Raw genomic sequence first — 27770 nt, 5'->3', positions numbered from 1 at the left:
CGGCCATGCAGTTTAGACGTTGACGTTACTGGCTTTCCATAGTTGTGGTTGATTGGATCAATCGCAACTCTATGTAAGACAGGGCCTTGGCATACATAAACATGATGCAAATGCCGATAAATACTCATAAATATAACTCTTATATGAAATTCATTTTAACAGTTCACTTTACTAATACCATAGTCACTTTTCGTCAAGGTTAAAATATGTACATACATAAAGAATAGACAAATCTGAAAAGATAATATTGGAATGAATATCAGTCCCTGCACTCCTTTTGTAACTTTGGTATAATTCAATACATGAATCTTGACAAAAATATTCTGGACTGACATTAAGACCAATAAATCCACAAATTTTCTGACAAGATAATGAATTGGATAATATAATAATAATAGGGGATATTTATCAAGTAAATGATAACTGGACTGTTATCTTTGCATGCAGTTTATTAAAAATTAAATATCAGTGAGGACATTTTACATGAGGTACATTTGGGACAGTGAAATAACAATGTGTGAGGCAAAGCCGAAGGTGTTTGAACTGTCAAAGGTATTGAGTGTAAGTAATTATTCTAATGCCCTGCTAAAATGATTGCTTGTTGGCCATGACAGTGGCGGGCCATGACCCGGAGGAGACAAAGCATTGGAGGGGCACAGCATTGTTCACAAACAATACAATGCCCCTCCAATGCTTTGTCTCCTCCGGGTCACCGTCCGCCACTGGGTCATGAGATAGTGATGTAGAATTGTAGATTTTTATTTGATAAACCATCCTTATCTCAATATCAGACTAGTCAATGACTGATCATCACCGGTCATTAGTGAATTCATGTGTTAGGTGAAATAAAATCCTGGTCACATGTGAGCAACTTATCATTTGGTAAAGATCCACTTCATCACCTTATAATCATTCCAAGAAAATTGTTTAAATTCAAAAGATAACTTTTCATCTGAGAGAATGAATAAATCATTAAACACATTCTAAGTACATCAAAATACCTCACAGTCAGGTGCATTATATAAAAAAACACCTTATAATATTAAAGGCATTCTAGATTCCAACTTTATTCTTCAGAATAATTTACTCATTCCAACAAATTTGTTTTTCATTGGCTGATACTTATAAAAAAATACTCCAACAGTGCTTGTATACCACTAGACCTAAAGCCGAATTACATTGGCTACACTCACCAGTGTCTGTAGTTGATAGAAACATATCAGAAATTTTAAATAAATCCCTAGAAAAGCTGTTTATTTCTGTCCTATGTCACTAGCTTGGCATCTCTATGCGCTGAACACCACATATGATTATAAAGCTATTCTTTTTTTTATTACACAATGGCTGCTTCAAAGTCTTAAATTCATGAGTTTCTTCATCATTTTATATATTTTAACATAACATACATCTATTCATGAAATTAATACATCATTTGCAAATTATTTTCATAAAGTCCTATATTTTTCCTTTAAACAAGCACAGGTTAATTAAATTATTAAAAGCTTGTAAAGTCACTCTGCTGATCTAAAATAAAATAGCATTCAATCTGGGAATTTTGCTGTATATACAAATGGAATATATATTATCTATATTCAATTTAATAATAGATAGATGGATAGACAGATAAATGGTATTTAGTTTGATAAAATTCCATAAGCAGGCAAAGGCTGAATTACATGTACATGAATAATATTGGTAATAATAACTCACTAGCACCTACTGGAAAAAAAAAAAACAAAGTGCATTACATATAGAGCGGGAAAGGTAGTTGAAACAAAACAATGATATTAACACTGAAAGGTATATCATAGAATCCTAGTATAATTACATTCACTGAGCTGCAAACCAATTCCCATGATACTGAATCATACACTTATTACAGAATTATTTTCTAAAAGTCAACTAGTACAACACAATTATGGTTTTGGATCATTGCTTCATTGGTATGGTGCTAATACTTATTTGATTGTTTGGGGAAAATAATGCTGCATGATGCATTCTTTTAGAGCTTTGATCAATGCTGCGTACAACAGGCTCAATTTTTTTTTATTTACATTTTGGTCATTTTTTGAAAGTTGCCAGCTATACTTATGATATCCAACAATTGTAAACCCTACACATAGATCTCTACATAATAGGTCATTTTTTTCCTTTCATATGAAACATTCAGTCAACTTGAATAGGTTTTCAATATCTTCTAGTACATTCCATATTTTAACACATATTACAAGATACAATAGTACTAGTGCATAAACTGTTCTCAGATAAAATTCAACACATTGTTAGTTCTATTCACATGAATTTCATGGCATAATCATATTTTGTATATAATTTAATTCTAAACTTAACATCATGCAGAATAAAACACACACACACATATATATACTATTTCAGTGTTCAGAAAAGAAAAGTGAAATATTTGACAATAATTACAATTGAATTTTACAGAATACACACATAATACCCATTAATTCTGCTATACTGCTAATTTACTTTGTGGCATTTGCTCTAGTAATATATTTTAAATGTTTCATCACATCAAGAAGTAAAAACCCAAATTCACAAAAGTAGTTCAAACCAGGAGGGGAACAAAACCATGTACTAAGAAATTTCATGAATAAAGTTTGCGCTTAATTAAGCATATATTTAGCACCATTTGCAAAAAGGTGTAGTGCATCATTGGAACTTTTCCAGTGAACTGAATTATACACATAATCTGCACAATCCATGATTTCAATCTCTCCTATTGATTCCGGTCAAAATTTCTGATTTATGTTTGAAGTAATTGGGTAGAGCTGAAAGTCTTTAATATCTGAGAAAAAAAACATGTACAGAGGGTAGGGCTTCAGAAAAAGTGAAGTTCTTGTGACGTAATAGAAAAATATCTACTTCTACATGTATACACTGCTATTACACTACATCAAAGTACTTCCAATTGCCAAGAGGAAAGTTTGGTGGGATTATTATTATTGGACCTTTGACAAAAAAATATGAAAAGAAGGAAAGATGGTATTGTAACATAAACGCATTACTAACAAAATCTTGCACAAATGAATAGGATATTAATATTGGGCAGCATATCAGCTTCATACTAGATGGAATGTAGACTGAAGGAATGATGAAGGACAAACATACATTGTATCAAACATTTAAAAGTTATTGGCAACAAAAACATATTAAGCTATCTGCACCAAACAAAGTTATCAGCGATAAAAAAAAAAACTCTAAAGAGCAGTTGGCAAACGAGAAAAAAACACATTAAAATATTATCGACAAAATTGAACAAGGTAAAGCTCTAAGGTTTTGGCAATAAGCTTCTTTGTTCTACATGTATTTACTTTTAGTGTAACAATTCTATAAAAATTTCTGGTGAAAAAATTCATTGTTATTGGGTAATTATTTTTTTAGCCATACAAATTAATGGGCAGTACATACATATTCTAAACTTACAATACATTTGTGTATATTGACATCCATTTATAAATAAAGCAGTAATGACAATTTTTGCACAATTAAAACAAATATTACATCAAATTGTTGGATTCACTAATTAATAAAAAAAGGAGAGATATTTTACTCGCCAGAAACTTCGGCAAGACAGTTGGTTAAATATATGAAGTTTCAACTAAATTATATATTTTACAGTAATAACAAAGCACATGGAAATAAATAATTAAAATTTACAAATTAAGTACCAAAGCATTTGGGTAACTACGCATTAAATATACTATAGTTATAACATCAGTCAATATGGCTCAATTTTAAAAAAGAAAATACCCGCCCCCCTGGTATCGAAAAGTCCACTAAGCACACATTGCCAAAGTGCCTTACAGCACACATTGCCAAAGATCCTAACAGCTAGTCAATAATTATATAATATTGACTGGCCTTGAGGGGAACATCAAATACGTAGCCTGCAACAGAATCATATTGGCCCGAGTCTTTTAGACGAGGGCAATATGGTTCTTTTAAAGGCAATATATTTGATGTTTCCCAAAAAAAGAGCCAGTCAATATTATTATTACCTACATCTGTATAATGCGTAATGCAAGCTATTATTCAGAAAAATTGATAAGCCTGTTTGCTTATCACTACTTCTGATATCAGGATACTCACAAACTTGGCGAAGTAATCCTTGACAAGCAATTGTGATGTAATCGTTACCACGCAGTTGCTCATCATGCATGGCGCGCACATAAACTTAACGCGTAAAAATCTTGCGGTTGGGTTTGATTATACGTATGCACTAGCCTCACCACACATTATCGACAATGCGTTGGTTCCCAAACTGGTTTCAACCAGATTTTGCAAATACTAAAATTAGCGATCAAACTCAGCTACTAATGCGCACGCGCACTAACAGGAATCTGGCCAATATTGCCGGGTTTTTTTTACAGTATTCCTATGGGCAAAGCCCGTAGAGGTCAACATGGCACATGTTTACCGCATTGGTCTCAGATTGAAAGTAGCGAGCGAAGTATGACATTTATTTATGTGCTAACATGCCTTGTAAAGGTAAAAATGGTTCATTTTCAGGATATGGACATGCTTTAAAACCAGCACACATCCACAAAAATAAAGTGGGTGGGGGGAGGGGGTTATTTCCAAAAACTGAGTTGAATGGATTACCTGTTTTGCATAAAGAGAATAGAATATTCACTATTGGCTGTACAAACTGTATTGCCCATTTTATTTTGGTAGGGGTATTTACATTCAATTGCACAAATTCCTATTTCATAGTAAACAATAGCTCACTTGTAATATTGGTAGAATTATAATACCGTTTGCTTATCCTGATGAACAGTCATGGTAAAGTGCATGACTAACCAATTACCCTTTTATGGCAAATTTTAATTGCTGTTTTATAACTGAACTGAACACCAACAACGTGAAGCTGCAATTTAGATCATTCACTACATTGGTTGATAGATTCTGAACACAAAGACAAATAGCCTACAAAAGTAATATGCAACATTTATGTTGCGCTTAATATAATGTTTCTCAGTGCTCCCAACTTTAGAATGGTCACCTTGATTTGGGCACTTGAGCATTCCAGGAATTCCTTCCTACCAGGTACCAATTTCCTACACCTGGGTGGAGAGTGGCAAATGTAGATGAACACTTTGTCAAATGATGCAGGGTGCTTGCTAGCTAATTGGGTATTAACGGTACAGCTTCAAATGCAGGATAACGCAGTTCCTTGAAGAAATGACTATAAACTGATGTCATTGGAAACGGAGCAGGCATCTCTTTCTGTGAAAAGACAGTCATCTTTGCAAATGCTGAAAAAAAAAATGTCATAAGATTAAGAATCACCCGAGCCAGACAGTTCTGGGAACCAAGGGATGTTTCATAGGGATGTCTCACTAAAAGTGTCATCCTAAACTAATTTCATTGAGGGTTCCCGCAGAAATTTGAAAACAGAATTCCATGACTTTTCCATGACTAAATTGATGCTTTCAATTACTTCCGGGAGTTATGTAGAATTTGGGATGTCACAAAACTGGGAAAAATGGAAATCATGAACACCGATTATAATAGCGGAGTATAATCACAGAGTACTGGTATGAGAGTTGCAAGACATGACAAACTGGAAAGCTGCCATAAGCCAAGAGGTAATAAATGCTATTCTATGACTTTTCACAAATCTCCCAAATTCCCTGACTTTCCATGACCACAATTTTTTCCAGGATTTTCAATGACTGTAGGAACCCTGTTCATATGTAACCAGTCTGATGAAGTGTCTTTAACCGCACACAATTGGGAATTTCAGTGTTAAGTCAGCAAAAGTCCTTGTCAAACACCACCAGATTATGTAATACTGTAAAAGCTGTTATTTTCGGGTACAGAATTTTTCGCGAATCGCGGGGGTCTCGGGTTGTTAGGCCCCCATCTCACTAGGATGGCGATCATGGCGACCATGGCGACCCATGGCGATCTGTCTAAATCCCGCAAAGCGTAGCAGAATCGTCCTCGAATTCTATTTTTAGCCTGCGAGGCGATTGCACTACAACTTCACTGCGACGGACCTGCGCTGAAGGCGATGGTAATACGCTGGTAATACGACGCTGCCACTCTCTTGCCACGATTTGAGGCAGATGTGATGCGCTGCTTCTGCGATCAAAGCGACCGTACAACGAGGCCCATACGCTAATTAGGACCTCGGTACGGTGGTGCTACGAATGGAACGATTGTGTTACGTTCATGATGGGCTCTTGAAACGATTTTAAGCAATCGGCATATTGATCGCGGAACACGAGACATTTTTCAGTCGATTGCCAACCTCCGACCAAGATGGATGTCCAGAATTTGGTTGGACTTATACATCTTAGCATTATACAACAACTTCAATTAGAAGTTGAATACGAGGACCTGATACGAGGACAGTAGAAGGAGGAGGCCAAAAAGATACTGGGTCCGATCCTGGCTGTCACTTAAGTCATAATATACAATATATATATTAAAATTTCACTCAAAAGATGTCGATGAGTCTAATAGTTAATATGAGGGATGCATCCAGAATTTCATAAAAGAGCATAAAAATGTTTTATATTTTGTTTATTTTTTCCACAAAAGTTTGTCACTCAAAATTGTTAGGTAAATTCCTTTCAAATTTGCTTTCAAGAAGTAGTCTACTGATGTGAGAGCACTCATAAGGGGGGGGGGGCACAATGCAAGAATCCCCATAAAGTGTGCTTTCCCAATCAATACATCAGTGATCGAATCATTAGAATTTTAATATTGTTTACTGTCACTGTAGTTAGAATTCATTCTATTTTTAAAACATATTCAATTTATATATTTTTGCGGAGGTAACCCATTTCGTCATCAAGACATGCGAGCGTCTTTTTTTCTGTCTTTCAAGCTGGCTCAGCAGTTAGATTTTCATCCTCCTACGAGACCTCCTCCTCCTCTTCCTCCTCCTCCTCTACCACCACCATAACCTCTTGTTCGCTTCCTCTTGGACCGCCGGCATAACAGATTGGGCAGCTTCCCTTTTTGGTCCTTTTTCTGGGAAGTATATTTGAAAACGTTGTGGTGTCGCCTCGTAATCTGTTGAAAATGTGATAATCCGCTACCATCGGCACGTTGTTTCATAGCAGCGCAGACGGTCGCTGCTCAATCGCTGGCCAGTCATCAGCGGCGCAGCAAAAGCGCAACGCGAATGCCTGCAGCGGGCTGAGAACGTGTGCCACATGCCACCCAAAGGGAAAGCGTCGTGGTGGAAACAGTGTGAAGCGTGTCGAGCGCAAGGCAGTCGCCTCGTAAACGGAAGCAGCGTAGCAGAATTGTCTTGGGAACGGGCCTGAAAAACACGGGCGATCGGTGCCGCTTTTAATGCGCTTCTACTACGCTTTGTGCGTTGGAGCTTCGTTACAGCTACGAATATGTCGTTTGTAATACGCTCTTGACTCGATTATGATGCGCTTTAGCACCTCCGCGATCTCGCTACGTAAGTTTTGAACATGTTCAAAATTTTGTGGCGACCAGGAAGATGGTGGCGATCCTTGCCGCTTCAGAAAAGATCAAGGTACGACGGAGAAGATTGAAAAGATCAAGCCACGTTCAAGCTACGATATACCACGCTTTGTCGATTTTTGACGATCGCAGCGGAATCGCCATCTAGTGAGATGGGGGTATTAAATTCGCGATCAGAAGATGTACAATACATTTCCACAGCATTTCAAAGAAGCAAAACTAGTGCAATTCATGTGCAAATCTACACTCCTCAAAGTCACCATGCTAATATGTCTTTTGTACATAAATATGTCCCTGTAAAAACAGTTACAAGTTGTGGAAAAAGTGGCTTAAATTTCAATTTTTTAACCTTTAGATCTAAAAATTCATCATGCCACAGGATCTATAGGGTTAAGCAATCTTTGGAATTTGCGTTTGGTTCGATTCATTTTTCAAAAAGTTGGTAAAAAGTGCAAAATTGTGGAATTTTGTGAACAGAATGTTCACCTTCAAGATTCTGGTCATGTGACTTATGAATATTAATGAGTATGCAAATAGCTACCAATACGTGTGTATAGAGTCAATCAGATGACAAAAAATCAAATTGTTTCATGGAAAATACATTTTAATATTACAGTGAGTGTATAAATATTGATAAAATAATGTTAGAAAATAGTTTAAGCCCTGATTTTGTTTGAGAAATTAAAAAAAAGTTAAATTCTAGCAAACTTTTTGAATCACTAACTATATAGAGGTGCATCTCTCTATTTCTCACTTTGCAGGATGTTTTCAATAGTAAAGCTTTGCTGTTGGGGCATTGGCACTGACTAAGAAATGTGTCAATATTTTCGCGTGTTGTTAAATTCGCGGCCGATCAGCAATTCGCGAAATCCGCGAAAATAACAGCTCCAACAGTAATAATTAATAATAATTGACATTTATATAGCGCTTTATCAATCTACGACTGTTCAAAGCGCTTCACAATTATTATTACCCCATCACTGGATTCATAGCATTCCAAGCAGCCTGTTAGGTGCAAACTTGCTAAACCAACCACAATGACGGTTGTTTCCTACCGGTACCCAATTAGCACGTGGGTGAGAGTGTCAAAGTGTGGATTGACGCCTTGCCAGAGGGCGCTAGGCCACGTGGGCTATGTAGAATGCTACTTCTTATATTTTCAACTTTTTCTTGTAAATAGATTTCTGCTGGAACCAGGTAATATCAGTTTGGCTGTGTTACCATAAAGAGATATGACTTTGGCTAGCTAAGTTACCTTTACTTTAAATTCTTTGGATGAGGTCATAGATGTTCTGGATCATGAGATGATGACATGAGAGTAGTTCTTGGTCCCAAGACTAGGACCAGCTCCAAGCTTGGAGTCTAGCTCAGCTTTTTTGGCCATCCGATCAAATGACCTAGGAGATATAAGGTGAAAGGAATAGTAGATTATGAATTACATAGAGTATTTCGGGTGTAGCACTTTTGTGAATACACATTATTTAGACAAATATAACCCCCCATGCTTAAATCTTGATAGGTAGATAGGAGAGGATTATCATACTATAAGAAAATTTGAACAGACAGAGTTTCATAGGGGACCTGTATTAATATATCATTTAGTGAGAGACTAAATTATTTTCAAACAATCAGATGCAAGACTTTCAGTAGCTTACAACAGTTCGAGGTGAACATTATGAACAAAGAACAAGAAAGGCTTAGGATAATGCAGACATTTGAAACCTTTGAAAAAAACAGGTGGGTTTCCTACATGTAAGTAGGGTTTATTTTCAATTTGTCTAATGCCAATTCGTCCAAATGCTAACTCGTCTACTATCATTTGGTCTACCATCAGTTCGTCCCCTCAAATTATGGTCTACTTTCATTCAGTCTAATGCCGTTCCGTCTAATAACCAGTTGGTCCAATGGCCATTTTTTTCCATATACCATTTGGTCTATTAATTGGACTAAGTGTCAAATTGTGCGATATGAATGAAAATGAAATGGATATTAGACCGACAGGTTTAGAGGCGAAATGGTGATTAGATGAAGTGGTATTTGGACCAAATGGTGGTTAGACGAAATATTGGACAGAATGGCATTAGACTAAATGAAAGGAGACCATGTGGTGAGTGGACGAGTTGGCAATAGACAAATTTGCAATTTACCCCGAGGTAGCATGTTTTATTCAGAGATTAATTTGCTCTCGGCCAATCACATGCAAAATTTTCAGTTTGAGGCGTAAAATGACTGACATATCCCTTCATGAAATAGTATCCTGTGGAGCACTTCATGAACATATGTGTCTGACAAATCTGACAAAGTTTTCAGGGGCCTGTGGCAGAAAGAGTTGCGTTCAAACGCAAGTCAAAATATCAAGCGCAAGTCTCGGATACAGGTGCTTCATTGGCTGAAGATCAAGTTGCGCAAGATTTTTTGAGTTACGTTTGATCGTAGCTCTTTCTGCAACGGGCTCCAGATCTGACCTCTACTGAATTTGATTGGCTGAGATGCATCTTTACTATGGTAACTGTCGAATAAAACGTCTGACAAGTTCTTTGATGATACAACAGTCTACATACCTTGTGTACTGATTGCGTATTTGTTCTCTGAGTTTAGCTGAATTCTGCGCCACAGCCCGTGACCTGTCGATCTCCTGCTGCTTCTTGGCGATGACCTCTTGAACTTTCTGATCTTTGTGTTTGATCTTCTGCTCAGTGTACCTTGCCAATGTCTCTGCATCCTCAGCAACCCTTAGAAATTCATGGGTAAAATTTGTTTTATTACAATTCTCCACAACAACAAAAAAATCACCTGTTGTAGATTTCCTCATGTCATCATGCCAAATCAGGCAAACCTATTAAAGGTCAAGTCCACCTCAGAAAAATGTTGATTTGAATCAATAGAGAAAAATCAGACAAGCACAATGCTGAAAATTTCATCAAAATCGGATGTAAAATAAGAAAGTTATGACATTTCAAAGTTTCGCTTATTTTCATCAAAATAGTTATATGAACGAGCCAGTTACATCCAAATGAGAGAGTCGATGATGTCACTATTTCTTATGCTTTTTATTGTTTGAATTATACAATATTTCAATTTTACGAATTTGACGATTAGGACCTCCTTGCCTGAAGCACAAAATGTTAAAATAATGGAATTCCACGTGTTCAGGGAGGAATGAAACTTCATTTCACATGACAATGACGAGAAAATAAAAATATTTCATATAATAAAATACAAAATAGTGAGTGATGTCATCAACTCTCTCATTTGGATGTAACTGGCTCGTTCATATAACTATTTTGTTGAAAATAAGCGAAACTTTATAATGCCATAACTTTCTTATTTTACATCCGATTTTGATGAAATTTTCAGTGTTATGCTTGTTGATTTTTTCTCTTTTTATTCAAATCAAGTTTTTTTTGGGGTGGACTTGTCCTTTAAGGACAATTGAAGAGAGTTATCAAACTTTTTGTACGTCCAAACCCACTCATCCCCATCCTTACTTCACTTCATGCACTTCTCAGGTCATGATAATTTAATAGTGTTACAACTTTTCATAAGAAACAGAAAACAGACACAAATTATTTCACGAATGTCACATATATTCAATTTCAAATTTAAATCTCGATTTCAATTTCATTTTCACTTTCTATCAACAACCAGTAAGGTTGTACTGATCTTCATTACAGAAGTGTCCCATACTAATTGACCGTCATTTGACTATTTAAATGCTGATAAATATTATCCAAAAATACGAAACCATTATCATGAGTACGCAATGGGTCAAAGTGCAAATGATGACAATATTTTCTACAAGTTAATCCTTAAGCAGATCTACATGTAATAATAGATTTCTTGTGCATAAAATTGAGTATGGTGCATGATAGATCTTCTCTTTTTTTGTAGGTATCTAAGATAATGCGTGATCCACCATTCACAGACTTAACGATCCAGTCTAGTTGCTTTTATCATGTTCTGTAATAGACTCCATATATTCGAGTATATTGCATTACAGGGCCCCCCATCTTACAAAGAGTTCGATTTATCTAATAAATCTCAAATATATGGAAATCCATCATTGTCATAATTTTTTCTTTTGGAAATTTGCTCAATGTCCTTTCAAAACAAAGAGAAGCATACTGAATTGTCAAGAAAAACGTGAATGTATGGATACATGTCATTTCTAGAAAATACTTTGAACAAACATTTCTTTAGATGTTGACGTTGCTGGCTTTCCATAGTTACGATTGATTGGATCTATCACAAATCTTTGTAAGATGGGCCCCAGATCTAATACTAATATACCATCCATACAATCCATTATAGTGCATGACTGACCATGTAGTATAATGAACATGAGGTGTTCCATACCTTGCTATTCTTTCCTTGTGCGTCTTCTCCTTGACAATACGAAGCTCTTGAGCTTTCTGGGCTTTCTCCTGAACTACTTTCTCTGCCTTCACCACGGCTTGGTCCTGGACCTAATGATACATCAACAGGAGTATTTCATTAAATAAATAGTCAAAATAATTTTCACTGGCTGTTTGTTATAAGCTACTGAAATCCTTGTATCTGATTGGCTCTGAACAATATCATCTGTGGAAATCACAGATTTTTTGTTTCATGAAAAGCCCCACATTCCCTAGGGGATGTCCCGGTAAGCATGGGATAATCTTAATACATTGAGTGATTTCAAGTGTGGTGTTGATGTTGAAATTTGGATTGCTTCCCCTAGCTCCAAAACTTATTCAGATTTTGTAAAACTGATCCAGATCACATCATTGACATCTCAACAACTAGTGAGTGACTTTTCGGGACCATCTTCATGTTATGCTTGGTGTTATAATCGTGTAAAAATTGACCGACGAAGATTCTGCTAGGATCGAAAGCTTAGGCCCCTTTTGACTCTAAAAATTGACCTAACACCAACACCAAAAGGTCAACACTGAACTTGAAGTCACCCATTGTATATTTTTTTTAGCATGCTCTTGAAAGCAGAAATAAATCCAATCAACCAAATAAACAAATAACAGATAAAATACATAGAGCATTACCACTGATCTATGCTTGACAATATCATCTTTCCATTTCTCAAGGTTGTTATCAAGGACCACCTTCGTCTTGCTAGCTTTCTTCTGTTGCTCTTCAAGTTTCCGCCTGTCAATCAAATTTACAATGAATATCTAATGAACCTATCTCTCTGCCACTGCTACATTTCTGCATGAAGAATTATTCAATTTGATTTATGTTGCACATATTTAATAAAAACATACATTAATAGTACAATCGAATACATACAATAGATAATAGCAATACAAGTATAAATAGATACAATATATTATATAAGAAAGACATAGAAAATCAAAATGTGGGGGGGGATTGACAAAGGCCATATTGATCTATCAAGGTCAATCCCCAAAAAAAAAAAATGAATACATAAATTATATATGAAAAAAACAGATACTTGACCTCAAAACCCCAGAGCAAAGCAAAAGACAGTAAAAGACGAATAGAGGGGAGGGAGAGGCAAATATAAAACTACCTTAAGGAGTAAGAAGGGAAAGTTTATATTTTCGTTTGAAAGACAGGAGTGTGGGGGAATGTTTGAGTTCATTCGATAAAGAATTTCCAAACGTTTTATTAATTCATACGATTGTATTTTTTTACTTTTAAATGGCCTATCGTCACAAACATACAGTATTTCCATCAAGGAATTTACTTGGCTGCACCACTTTATATATGTAAGTCATATAGACTGAATTATTTCAAGGTTTAGTGTTTGATGTTGGTAAATCAATAAGCATTTTGAGCAATAGTACCAACATTTAAGGTAGGTTTCAAGAAAGTTATATAAATCACATGGTTCAATACAAAATGACGCCAATCTCAGCGTTTGCTTAATTTCATTACTAGATATATCTTTGGAAGTTCAGTGTTATGTTTGGTGTAAAAATCAACCCAACGTCAAATCTTAAAACATCTATTACCACCAGTCCCATTCAGTGCTGTGTCTGGTGTAAAAACAACCAAACACTAACACAGGTTCTCAACACCCAACCTTACACCACCCATTACTCCATAACTCATTTCAAGTTGTGTTGTGACTTGGGTAAAAATCAACTCAAATTTCAAACCTTAACCCATCTATTACTACCAGTCCCATTCAGTGCTGTGTCTGGTGTAAAAACAACCAAACACTAACACCAGTTGTCAACACCAAACTTGAATTCTCTCATTACCTGCTGTTCCTGATTTCTGATTGTCTTTGGAAATGTTGCTGTTCAATGAGTTCTTTGTGCTTACTATCCTTCGCATCGATACACATCCTTTGATATTCATTCTCCTCTCTGAAGACAAAACATGACATCAAATCATACAAATGGGACTAAGTAATGCAATCTCGGCGCAAAGGTAGCAAATAATGTGACTTCATCAACGTAAAAGACTTGTAAAAATATTTAGGGCAAGTCAGATTAATTGTTTAAGTTACATCAATTTGTAAATACTATTGAGGTACAAATTGAATTATTGAAGTTGTTACAGATAAGCAACATTTTAAAATGTCCTAACTATCTATATTTCACATTTGATTTTATTGATTTTTTTCTTTTCACATATTAAGCATGTCTGACATTTCTTTATTCATTCTCTTTTTTGATGGGGGGAGGGTAAACTTAGCCATTAAACATAAATGCCAGATGTAGTAACATACTCTAATGAATTTGAACACAATGCAATAAAATGACCACCCGAGTGTTTGTATGCATAACAAAGTCTATGATGAATTACATGATTCGGTTAGAATACATTGAATTAAAGAGAAATTCCAGTAGTTGCAGTAAACACTGATTTCATGAGAAAGTCTGTAAAATAAGGCTTAATTGTCAGTATATCATCGAGGATCTAGATCTGGTACAGTTACATTAACTGAACTTTGTGAAATCTTGAAATCTACGCTGAAAAATGTTCACACCGAAGATCCCCAACACAGAAAAGCACACTTGGGACAATGTATAATTATTGCTTAGAGCGTCGGACCCGACGCCCTACTCGAATCCTGTGCTTATTTGCTGATTTCTCAGTAATTACACAATTTCTTCCAGAATCCTTTAGCACATGCGTTTTTATTTCTACAAACAGGCATTTTGGTGGTCATTTCATTGGATTCTGTACAAACTCATTTTGATATCGTTACCAAAACTAGCATTTACCTTTAAAGAGAAATGGGCAAAATAAACATAATATAAACATAAAATAAACAGGCAGGTTGGATGTAGAGCCTTTTTCGAAGCAACAATACTCTTCCACACATACTAACCTGCACTTCCAATCTTCGATCTGACTTTCAGCTCCTCGTACAAGTAAATTCACAAGATTAGGTTAATGTAAATGTACCAGATCTAGATCTTCATATGAAACTTGAACCTTTCTCATGAAATTATCACTTGCTACAACTAGAACATTTGTTTACCTTAAGTTATTTATAACTCACTCTGTTTTCTTGTCGATGACCTTCTTTCTAACCGCATGTTGTTTCATTACTTCTTTGTTCTTTCTCTGAAGTTCCTAATTATTCATAAGAGAGAGAAAAAACATGCATTATTTTTCCTTAACATAATCACCAGTATTCACGAAACAATAAAATGAAAAATATAAATTAGTTCTTGGTAGATGCATGCACAAGACAGTTATTGAAATGCAATTAAAATGCATTTCAAATAAAATCTCCTGAAGCAATCTAAAAATTGTTCCTTTGGGTAGATATTGAATGTTTCTATCATGACTGAGTGCAAATTTTATTACAAATAAGGACAACTTTCATAACAATCAGGAAAAACAATAACTGTACAGGGATCAATGGGGGGGGTAAACTTGTTATTTTTGAAATTTTTGGTACCTTTTTATTATGTTTGTGCCCCAACATCTTACAACCACCAAGACGATAGTGGATACAGAGTACTGACATGAACTTTCTAAATCTGCATCCTTTGTTTACAAGTGGCATGTTTGTGCAATGTATGCTCTATATGCAATGTATGAACATTCTTCAACATCACACAATGAATTATAAATTAACCAGTCAATATCTCCACAATCAGAAAAAGATGAGCCATTGCTATTTAAGGAGATTGTCCTAACTAACTGTCTTTGGGCTACCAAGCAAAACATGGCATTCAAATGCTAGAAGCAACTGATGGGAGGAGATTAACAATTGTTATTTGGAACAAAAGACAGATTAGCCTTAAAAGATGTCTAATAGGAAGCAAAACAGGACATGCTGATAGCTACTGGTGTAAAGGTGATTATCGGATTAAACACAATTTGGGATCGCCCAAGAGTAGAACCCATTCTTGACTTTCCTGAATATAAATCAATATTGATAGAAGTCCAATGATGTACTCACTGGTATGGATCAAAGCCAAATACCCCAGGCATGTGAAAAGGCACAAAATCTTTCTTGCTAAAGATATGTTGGGGAAGATTAGAGGGAACTTGACCAAAAAGGAGGCCCATATTCAATAGGGAAGATGATGAAAAAAATTGGAATGAGACTGCAAGAGTGTGCCAGGATAGCAAAAGATAAAAACAATAAAGGCCTGGATGATACAATCAATATTTTATTTTCACACTACACAACAGACAATCTAGTTATGAAAATGATATCATAAACAATTTTGCAACAGCTTTAAATGCAGGCCTATCAACTGTAATCTAAGATGAATGAGATTGCATTGAATTTGAAAATGTTTTTCTTTATATTTTGTTGTGCATAAAAAAGGGCATCGGACATTGCAAAGATTTCATTGAAAGAAATATAAATACAAGACCAAACCACTAAAAGTGAATGAATAGAAAAGATGCAAGATACAATACAATCAAAGTCATGCACAAAACACATAACAAACCAGGAACTGAAATGGGTGCATCTTACCCCATTTCAGAAAGCCACTATCCACACTGATCAACACTGATCTATTAATATATAACAATATTTTCAATTGAATATGATCAAATTTTTTCTTCCTTTTTTCTCTTTTCATGGACTTGAAACTTTTAGGAGCAAGTCACCCCCTCCCCCTGCTACCCTCTATAAAAGCACAGCCTGCTGGCAGAACGGTTTTCAGAACTGAAGTGGCTACCCTGGGTAAATATGCTGTTATTATTATTATCATACATCTGTACTCCAGAGATTACTATCATGATGTGTTTAATACTTATGGTCATGCAAGTTTATTAATCTTTAGGAATGTGATCCATGCTACATGTATATTCCAATAAATATAAAAAGATGTCCATGTATCTGATCAAGACAATCTAAGCAGGCATACATTCATACCCTCACTTCTTCTTGTTGTTTCTTTTCTCTCTTTGCTTCAGCCGATTCCAGAGAGAGCATGATGTGTTTCTCTGCACTTCTCCGATATTCTTCATCTTTTGCCTCTTTCACCTGTAAAGCTTTGGACTGGTGATAAAAATGGAACGTGATCATGATTTTACTTTTTTTTAATCAATTCAAGTTCATTTCAGTCCATTCCACATAAAAATAGTAAGATAAAATATTCATATACTAAAAAACTGCAAAACTTATGCCTCTGTCATTGCCAGACTATTCTGAACTTCAAAAATCTTAAATAATGACCTCTGTGACTTTTTAGATTTGAAATTATAACACATATCTATTCAGATTCTTGTTCACACAAACAGCTTGGGGAATGATTATTACACCAAATTCTAACAGGAACTGAATATGATTTTGTCTAATAATTATTTGGAAATCTGTGCATTAAAAAAAACATCATTACCAAGCAAAAGGTTAAATACTAAAAGGTAAAATATGAAATTTAGCTACTATTTATCTGGATAGCTACAATGTGTAACATAAATAAAATTCATAGGATAAAATGACTTAAGAAGATATCACAAATTATAGTTTGAGTGAACAAATAAAGTGTATTATAGAATGTATTCAAAATATAGTTGTTTCCCGGAATTTAAAATATAAAGGAAGAAATGATTAAAAACAGAAATGAATCTAGCATAAGTAGATTTACCCATAAAACTATTTCAGAATATCTTCCATAGATATCAACTGACTTAGTGGAATACCTGATGAAAATAAAGTAAGTGTAGCATCCATTTATATTGGCCAAGGATAATATGCACGTATGACCCTAGGTGTTGGACTTTCCTGAAATAATTTTGTCTCTTTTTTGAGCTCATTTGAAAGATTGAAATGCTTATGACCAGTGCAGGTAATGAAGTTAAATCAAAATGGAGGGGGAAAAAGGCTTGGGCATACAAAGAGGTCAATTATGTTTCTTAAATCAATTTTCATCATAAATAAATATGCACTGATTAGCCTGAAGTATCGCTGGATCAAAGCTGCCAGCAAAAGAAAACTGGGCGGTATTCAATTCAAAGTATTTTACTTAGCATTTTACTTGACTAAGCAATATGCTCATACTCGTATTCAATAACATCCAGGTTAGGGTTAGGGACTAAATGGAATGAAGTATGCCGAAAGAGAGAAGCATGACAAGTGAAAGGTGACATGTAAATAAAATAGATGGAGAGAGGGGTCAGGTATTAGGAAAATACAAAAGAGAAACCATCACTTTGTGATGGAGATATATACATTCATAATACATGTAAGCATTGCCACAACAAAAAAGAGAGATTATTCATATTCATACAATCTTAGTTATGAGAGACATTTCTATTAAATTAACAAGTCAATTATGATATTCTTAAGTATGATATACCAATGAAAATGATAACTGCAATGCAGCATTATAAGCCCCCTTATCTAGTTCACAATTTCACATTTCAGAGTTATGCATTGTGACGTCATACTGTTCTGACCCAAATACTGCACAATGTACGTATCCACCTGTGAGCTGGATGACTTTGTGCATGTATGTTTGTAAACTGCATGCTAGCCAGGTAGGAGGTTGACGTAGATTAAAGTGAAACATGGCAGTTGAATAAAGGCCCAGATTGACAGGTTTTTTGCTTAAGCAGAATATTGAGTAAAATACTTAAAATTCTGGCTTTAGCATTGCACAGAACACCGACCCTGATGTCTATAATTTCAATAATATATCAAAACAAATTAAAAGAGGAGCGTTGTGGCCCAGTGGATTAGTCTTCTGACTTTGAAACAGAGGGTTGTGGGTTCGAATCCCAGCCATGGCGCAATTTTCTTCGGCAGGAAATTGATCCACACTGTGCTGCACTCCACCCAGGTGGGGTGAATGGATACCTGGTAGGAAGAAATTCCTTGAATGCTTGAGCACCTAGGCAGCCCAGCTAAAGCCGGAGTAATAATAGCAGGGCCCACTGGGAGAACAGTTTAAAGAACTGAAGTGGCTACCCTGGGTAATACCTATTATTATAGAGGATGGAGGAATTGGGCTACACATTTTAAAAGTAAAAGTTGAAGGAGCAGAAAATAGGAAATACCTGTTTTTCTTTCTTGGCCTTCTCGACTTGTTTCTTCATATCTATCTGCTGAATCTACACAAATTGAAACAAAGAAGACAATTCCTTTGAAATAATTTCATTCTATATGTTATCATAAATACCAGAAGAATTCATAGGTTGTGTATCATTTAAACAACATTCAAAGATTACGAAGGAGGATGTATGAATGATTCATTTATACAAATCTGCTGGTAGATAACATATCTTGGGCCTAAATTTGTATATGAATACAATGACATAAGGACATATAGCTCAATGTACCAAGCCAGTGTGAAGTATATGCTGGTAAATTTTTACATCAGAATTCAGCCTTAGCCACGGTGATTGCTTGATTTTTCATAATAAACCATCTATCTATTTATATATCTATCTTCCTATCTATCTATCTTTCTATCTATCTATGTATTTTGTCTTTCATGCATTTAAAATGAATGGAAGGTATTCTTTCTATGCATCCCCACGTGTCCGGATACAAGACATTAGATAGAGAGAAATGACATTAGGGGCCCATTGTATAAAACTTTTTACCTCAGAAAACTCAGGTTGTTTTTACCAAAGTTTTTGCCCTGTGTTAAAATCAATGGCGGAAATCATAGTTTCCAGTTTTTACCAGAGTTTTCTCAGGTAAAAATTTTTATGCAACGGGCCCCAGTAATATTACCTTCAGTAGGTCTTGTTGTGAGGCTAACTGCACATGTTTAGCATCTTTATATTTCAGAGATACTTCAATCTCCTTCAATTTTTCCTTTTCTTCCTTTTCTCTCTGCTTTTGCATCCTCTCCTGTAAGAAATGAAATATCAAAATGTATCAATGCAAAGTCTATCAAAATATTCATTCATCTGAATCATCTGTCATTGAAAGGTCATTGAAGATCATATCAAAATGAACATCATTAGGTTATCCTTGATAAGAACAGAATTAAAGGGATGCTCGGGGCTGAAGATATCTATATTTCAATAAACAGAGTAAAATTCACAGAGCAAAATACTGTAATTTGATCAAAATCGGATAACAAATAACAAAGTTATTGAATTTTACAGATTGCATTATTCTGGTGAAACAGTTCTAGGCATGTCTTCATGAATATTCATTAGGTACTCTGATGAAATCATATCCCCACTTGTTCTTTTGAATTTTATTATCATTTTCTTCTGTCTATTTAGTTCTTCCTTCTCTACCCTATCTTAATTTCCTCCCTAAATTTCCCTTTATGATATTCTTCCTCTCCATCTTTCTTATTCTCCCTTCTTCTCTTACCATTCCCATTATCTGAAGAAATCCCAATACCTACCCTTTTCTTCTGTCTATCCTGTTCTCTCTCCACCAAGTTCTTCCTTCTCTGTAGTTCGTTCTCTGCTTTGATCTTATCTTCTTTCCTTCGTTCTTCATCCCAGACCTTCCTGATGATCTGTTGATGTCTCAGGTCTTCCTTCTCTTGCTCTCTCTTGAACACCATACAGTCAAGTATTCTCTGGTCCTATCAATAGCAATGAGACAAACAGGCCCGGATTCATAAAGGTGGTTTAGAAAACCCACGTTTGAGTCCATGGTTTATGCAGATTTCCTGTATAAATTATGCTTAATTTATAGCGTTTCAGGTGCGTGTATAAAAAATGTCCAATGCTGATGCGCGCTTTTGGCACGGTGCGCCAAATTGACGCCTGTTACCACGGTTAGATACACTATTTTATTCACGAGTCCACTCTTTTGAATTAATGAGTCCACTCTTCAAACAGTGGACTCACAAATAAAATAGCGTACCTAACCATAGTAACAGGCATCAATTCGACGCACTGTGACAAAAGCACACATCAGCATTGGACATTTTTTATACATGCGCCCAATACGCACTAAAATTAAGCTTAATTCATACAGGAAATCTACATAAACCATGGATTCAACTGTGGATTTTCTAAACCACCTTTGTGATTTCGGGCCATAGAGTCACTACACGTCAATGTGATCCTCCAATTACATTAGATTGTCTAATTACAATTTCAAGCTGGTTTCATCTACAAGATCAATGATCTTTAAGGATATTGGTAACTTAATTTCTTACCCTCTCTGGCAGGTTAGCACTGTAAGGTCTTGACCGGGACGATGGCCTGGAGGGCCTTTCTCCATCTAGACCCAATCTTTGGCTCAACGGTGTCCGACTAGATCGATGACTCGACCCACTCGAGACGGCTGACTGAGGACGCTGTCTAGATGTAGGTGGCATGGACGCTGACCTCTTGAAGAACCTCGAAGGAAGGTCTCCAGGGGCAGGGTTCCTTCGACCTCCCGAAGATGGAGTGGAGCCAGAGCTTGTCTTGCTGGATGATGTCCTAGGCGAGGAGGTCGATGATGTCTTTGAGCTCGCTGATGATCTGGATGGTGGAGGTCGAGTTGGAGGATGACTGGGAGGTCGAGGGTTTGCTCCAGGTCTCAGGTTGGAGTTGGCTTGTCCTGATTTAGGAATAATCACTTTACTTTGATCTAGATAAAGCGGGATGAAAACATAAACAGGGTATTCAAATGATGTGTACTGTCTTAGAGCTTCAATGATACAAAATGAATGCTAAGACTTTTGATGGAGCCTATACCTTTTATTGTTAAATAATTGACTTCAATTTTATGATCAAACCAAACTGAACTGGTTTTAAAAAATAATAATAGGAAAATAACCCCCATAGAGAAATTACATATTTTCCCCCTGAACATTAATCTCACAATGAGTTTCAATGTCCCTCGATTCTATTAAGGGCAGTGTCTTACCTATTCCATTGGCATTTGCTTTGACTGTTCTTTCAGGGGGTTTGTTTAATCCTTGGAAGAGTAACTTGGCATGATCGATGACTTCTATCCTTTCATCTCCTCCCTCTTCTTGAATTATCTCCTCTCTTGCTCGTCTACACATATACAACTTCCCTGGGGAGAACAAGCAGCAATCAAGACATTACTGGAATGACCAGAATTACCATTATGGGTATTTATGCCATCGCTATTTTCTACCATGGTATCATGGCTTATCAGTACGGTAAATCAAAATTCAAGATTTCCATTGGATCCAATCAATGTAATCCAATCTTCGTAAGACGGGGCCCTGATGTAAACTAAGTTTCTATTCAACATTTGTCCTTGCGCTAGAAGGTATAATTCAAAATCATCTATCATCACTATGGTGAACTGCATATCAATTTTGATCTGCCCACATATATTACTATGCAATCTACTGTGAATCTTCCACTTTGAATTTTGTTTTGTTTATTATTGAATTTTCATTATATAATCAATGATAAAATTTGCCATCAATGGTTACTTTCATGGAAATCTTGAATTTTGATTTACCAGACTGATAAGCCATGTATTTTAAATGTTGATGTTGCTGGCTGTCCATAGTTGCGATTGATCGGATAAATTGTAACTCTTTGTAAGATGGGGCCTAGATCCCATCTCTTGAAAATGCTGCTTCTTTGCAAATGTCCAAGTTGTATTATACTTTCATTAAATTTAGAAAATCAACTTTTATTGTGAGCAACTCAGCATCAACAGAAAAGACAAGACATAGCAAGATAATGAAGAGGCATTATTTTTATAGTTTGTGAATGAAAATTAAAAAAAATGAAAATCCATAATTTATTGTTCGAAATAGACATGAAATGAAATACTCCGAAAATTTGCTTTGCCCAATTGATCGTAGTCCAGGCAGCTGCTGTGCAGCACCAGATCGACGAGGCTCTATCCCTTTAATCGTTGAACACCAAACAGGGTAGCAGCAACTCCCATCTTTTAACGTCTTTTGGTCTGACGCAGCCGGGGTTTGAACCCCCGACCTCCCGGTTGTGAGACGGACGCTCTACCAACTAAGCCAACACACCGGTTAAGTTGTGCTAAGTGTAACAAAGCATGTGTGCTTGCAATTTTTTTCTCCCAAATTTCAGCCTAACATATCTCAAAATCTTTCTTAAAAAAAGACCTTATCTACTGAAAAATAAAAACATCAAAGTGAGAAAAGATCATTTCCGATTGGCTCATATAATTCTTTTTTTGGGGGGGAATGAGAGTGCCAGAAAAAAACTCAAACAACTTGTAACTTTGGCATGATTATATTTGTCGCCATACTTAATCTCTGTCTCTCATGGGCATCATAGAGTTTCCTGGAGGCTTCTCCTGGTTGTTGTCCAGATGTTAGCAGCTCCTCCTCAAAATCTGTCTCAGGCTTAGCTAACAATTCCACAGGCTAAAGATAAAATACACAAACACAGGGTTCACGATATGACTGGTTGATTGGCATTACATTCATGTCATTCATGTTAGTTTTTTTTAAATGCAAAATTGTAAACCATAATTTGATTTGTGCATTCTTTAGGAATCTAGTACACTAGAAGGGTCATTTCTTATACAATTTAGATACAGGGTTGGTGCTAGGGCATTTTGATTGGAGGGGGAGGGGCCAAAATGACACAACAGTGATGTCATCTTTTTCTCAACAGAAGGAAATTGGTTGTAAATGATGGGACACAGATCTCAATTTTTGTATTTTCCTACTCTCTACCATTATTTTCCTCTTTATTTCCTTTTTTCTAGCACTTAAAGATCACTGGGGTGGTGGCACTACTGATGTTCCCTCACAGCACTACCCCAGGCTACACGAAAAGCAAAGAATTATCATAGTCACAATGAACATTTTACATTTTTGCTGAGCATTTTGACCACTCTGACTGAATTCTAAAGCAATCAAACTATCTGGGGTCATTTCATTCTTGAGGCTGGTGCAAATTATTTATTTGGAGGGGAAAATCCAAAACAGAATTTAAACTGTGCTGTATCGGACTTCATTCTTGTTTATATCTAAAAACAGCATTTGAACTATTTTCCATTTTATTTTGTGGACAAATGAAACAAAAGGTAACTTGAAATACAGTAAGCATTAAGGAATTACCAGGTTGACATCAAAGAAGTACCTACATTGGAGGGCCTTAGGTACAAGAAACTTTTAAAAACCCTCAAGGGGCCTATCCTTACAGCCTCACTTTGCCTCAGGTTGCATTATCATAGGTTAATGAGTCTACCTCTAGATGTTAAATATCTTGGTACCATAGATAATTGCTTGACTTAAGGGAAATTCAACCATGCCCTCCTCCCCCGCTCTCAACGATGAGTATTATTTATTTGTGTATACCTGTATCTTCACTCTTGCACATGCGCGGAGAGATCTAGGACTGGTGAGTATGTAGGGCGACTCTTCAGCAGCGCAGCTCTCAAAGTTATACAGGTCTATCTTCTTCTCCATCAGAGATGATCTCCAATCTTCAATAGGTAGATCAGAATGGTGGTCTCTTGAATGGTCCATTATCCCTCTATGGACAGCACGAGGAGCAGGACCTGGATCCAGAAACAAGAAAAAAAAATTACTCTTTCCTGTACACACAATTGCTTGAACTTCATTATAGATTTGAACAATTTTTTAATTATCATTATGTATTTGCAGTGTTACATTTGAGCCCCGTCTTACAAAGAGTTATGATTGATTCAATCAATCGTAACTCTTTGGAAATCCATCAGTGTCATCCTTTTTTCTACAGGAAATGTGCAGAATGTCCTTTGTAAACAAAGAACACACCGAACTCTCAAGATTCAATGAATTTATGACAGCAGATTTGTGTGCTGTAAATGTAATTCATGCAGTTTACACACACAGGCTTCATACGTAGTTGTCTTTCATTTGGGCCTGTTTCATGTCCTAGTAGTCTCCTTGGTAGACACTTGGTGTTGAGAACTCAAGGTAGAAAAAGTGCTAGGTAATTTTGTTCTGTTTCATAATTCACTTGAATACGTAAAACTGCACACTTAAAACAAATTATCAGGCCCAGGGGCGGTATTCTGAACATTGTCTTATCTCCATATTTTATCTTATCTCAGAGATATGACAAAATCGGTATTCTGGTGGATGTCATAACTTTTGTCACAAAAATTGTCATAAATTTTGTCTTATCTCTTTGGCGCGCACCAAAAATACGCGGCTTTAATGCGCGTAATCCTTTTATACAAGCAAAAGATATGACAAAAGTTATGACAGGGGGTAGCAGTCATAAATTTTGTCACATCTTTTAGTACCAAATATCCCGATACCCTGCCGATGGAATTTCAAGCATATAATGATATCATTTAGATTAGATTGTGGCATAAGTTTCACTCATCATCCACGACAATTTTTAGAATTATTTTGTCATGCTACAATTAGTTAGGCCCTACATATTAATTTCTCCTTTTTTTCTCTGTTTTCCTTATTTTTCTACTTCTCCTCTAAAATCCTTCACAGCTCCGTCTTTTTTTGTAATTAAGCGCATCAATATTCGCGTAGTTGCGCGATGCCAGCAACAGAATTGGGGATATCCCCTACCTGTCACGGGGCATTCCTATTGGCTAGAAGGGCTCCCACACTGCACTGGGAACTAACGATGATTTTGATTGGATTGCTTCCGAAAAGATGGGCGGGAACTTTGAGAGATATGACAGGGAAAAGACAATGTTCAGAATACCGATTTGTGACAATCATAGCGGTGTCACATCTCGGAAAGAAATGACAAAATTTATGACAAAAGTTATGACAGTGTTCCAGAATACCACCCCAGGATTCCAAGCTTAGCCCTTGGCCTTGCCTTGCCAACTTGAAGATTACTGGACATATCAGCTTATAATATAGCATAGAAGCACGCATCAATCAAATGGGAACATGAATCAATAGTTTAATTGTGACCATCAACTAAAAGACAGGGCAAGTTTTGTTAGGAACAAAAATATAAAACAATACGTGATACCAAACATATGGGACTGTACAGTAAACTAGCCGCACAAGATTCTGTGAACCAGGCCAGGGACGTTTGTTTGCCGAGATGATGCTGATGCGAGATTTCCCACTTTACTTTAACGTCATCACTTTCTTCCATAAAAATTACATATTTTAGAAAAACAAACAAACATTACGGAGCTCATGACAAAATAAGCAAGAGAATGATGCTTACCCTCAAGAAATGTCCACAATCTTCCAAATTCTACGGCTCGGAATAAATTCCTTCACAGGTGTTTTCCGAAGATGCGATCATCCAAGACGACGCCATACGAACTGACATCCACATCATGAGATGCTATTTGAAGGTGATGACGTGATTAGGTCGTGGATTATAAAAAATGCATGCAGTGGATGCATCAGTTTTTTTCCGGGATGCTCTGTTTTCAGAGATCATGCGCCTCGAATATGATTACCTTGGCTTAACCAAAACCGAATGTACACTGTCGGCCTATACCGAAAATGTCAAGTGTCGTTATTCTTATCAGGAGTATATGCTCTGATTATTAGATTATCATGTTCAAGATAAGTTGATGTTTTTGTTGTCATTTTTAGAATCATGATTGACATCTTGCCGTATCGGGATATTCTACCATGCAGAACAATATGTTTGTTGATATGAAGAGTCTTACGAATTTTACATCTTGTTTCTTTTGTCAATCTGTAAATCCCCCTCTTCTTTCCTTTCCCCTATTAAATGCACTAGAAGACGTGATATATAGTGTTTTCTTTGCCATAAATTAATTTTATTGACTGACATTGCTTACGATAAGCTGACTTCTCCCGCGTGTTAGGTGATGTTTTATACCACCGTGATCAGTAATTAACTTAAGTTTTAATGTTAATAATTTAATATGTCGATGATATCAGGTGAACATATATAGGGCTATAATTATCTATGTCGGCTATGCACATTGTTAGTTATAATTTGATCGATTTATTCTTGACAAAAATAAGGCTACTTGATGTTTGTGATTTATTATTTCATAAATTACTTTGAGAAGGGGATGGTGCATATAGGCCTGGAATAAAAATCCCTGAGCAACCTCCCCCTAATTCCTCTCCCTTCTCGTTTTCATCCCTCTCCCTCCCTTAGCTCTATCTCACACACTCCCCCCCCCCCCCCTCTCCCAATCTCTCACACTCACTCTCCACCCTCCCTCTTTCTCTGTACTCCCCCTTCCTCGTTTTTTAAGTTAAACTTAGGAATTTAATCAATTAATCTTGTTTATCTTTCACACCCGTTCTCTCTTTAATTATCTTGGTTATATTGTGCACGTGTAAGTTGTCATAACTACTACTACATCATCACAACTTTTTTTTTACTACCAACACAAAAAACACCACACTCTTAAAACAGTTGGGCAAAAAATGCCCAACTTTTAATACACCTTGAGCAACATACTGTCCACTCCACTATTTGTTAAAATCTGCCCAAATTTGGTGATAAAACTAATGGGTAGTAGATTTGCTCAATTGGATAACTGCCCAGAATATATACATACTTTTTCACCAACATTTATTACCCAACACAGTGGACAGTATGCTGCCAAAGATTTGTAAGCATGCAGTTTTTATTATCACAACCACCACCACCATCACTGGGACCATCAATACCACCACCATTACTTCTCTTACACCATCAAATTAATATACCACTACCATCACCACCATCACTGGGACCATCAATACCACCACCATTACTTCTCTTACACCATCAAATGAATATACCACCACCATCACGAACACCACCACCACCAGTACTACTACCAAGATAAAGATTACCACCACCAACACTACCACTACCTGCTACTGTCACTACCACTACCACCACCACTACTACTACCACACTACTACTACTACCACTACTACTACTACCACTACTACTACTACTACTACTACCACCACTACTACTACTACTACCATTACCACCACCACTACTACTACCACACTACTACTACTACCCCTACTACTACCACTACTACTACT

General features: G+C 36.2%; 1 protein-coding gene across 2 annotated transcripts; it reads right to left on the bottom strand.

Annotated features, from left to right (window-relative positions):
• Positions 1 to 5011: 5011 nt before the first annotated feature.
• Positions 5012 to 26128, bottom strand: LOC121431666 (coiled-coil domain-containing protein 177-like). 2 transcript variants are annotated; one of them, XM_041629311.1, is made up of 16 exons: positions 25957 to 26128; positions 24114 to 24316; positions 23054 to 23171; positions 21707 to 21859; positions 21009 to 21427; positions 20241 to 20426; positions 19610 to 19729; positions 18928 to 18981; positions 16808 to 16927; positions 14957 to 15030; positions 13704 to 13811; positions 12519 to 12621; positions 11836 to 11945; positions 10041 to 10211; positions 8735 to 8876; positions 5012 to 5282 (listed from the first exon to the last, which is right to left on the bottom strand). In XM_041629311.1, exons 2-15 carry the CDS (start codon positions 24282 to 24284, stop codon positions 8777 to 8779), a joined length of 2007 nt encoding a protein of 668 aa, XP_041485245.1. In that variant the 5' UTR covers positions 24285 to 24316; positions 25957 to 26128; the 3' UTR covers positions 5012 to 5282; positions 8735 to 8776. The 2 variants fall into 2 exon arrangements, with proteins under 2 accessions (XP_041485245.1, XP_041485244.1); XM_041629310.1 differs by having other exon boundaries at positions 16802 to 16927; positions 25957 to 26127.
• Positions 26129 to 27770: the final 1642 nt, after the last annotated feature.

Source organism: Lytechinus variegatus, chromosome 18, assembly GCF_018143015.1.
Source record: "Lytechinus variegatus isolate NC3 chromosome 18, Lvar_3.0, whole genome shotgun sequence".
NCBI lineage: Eukaryota > Metazoa > Echinodermata > Echinoidea > Temnopleuroida > Toxopneustidae > Lytechinus > Lytechinus variegatus.
Note: the sequence above shows the minus strand (reverse complement) of the source record. Positions and strands in the feature narration are given on the sequence as shown.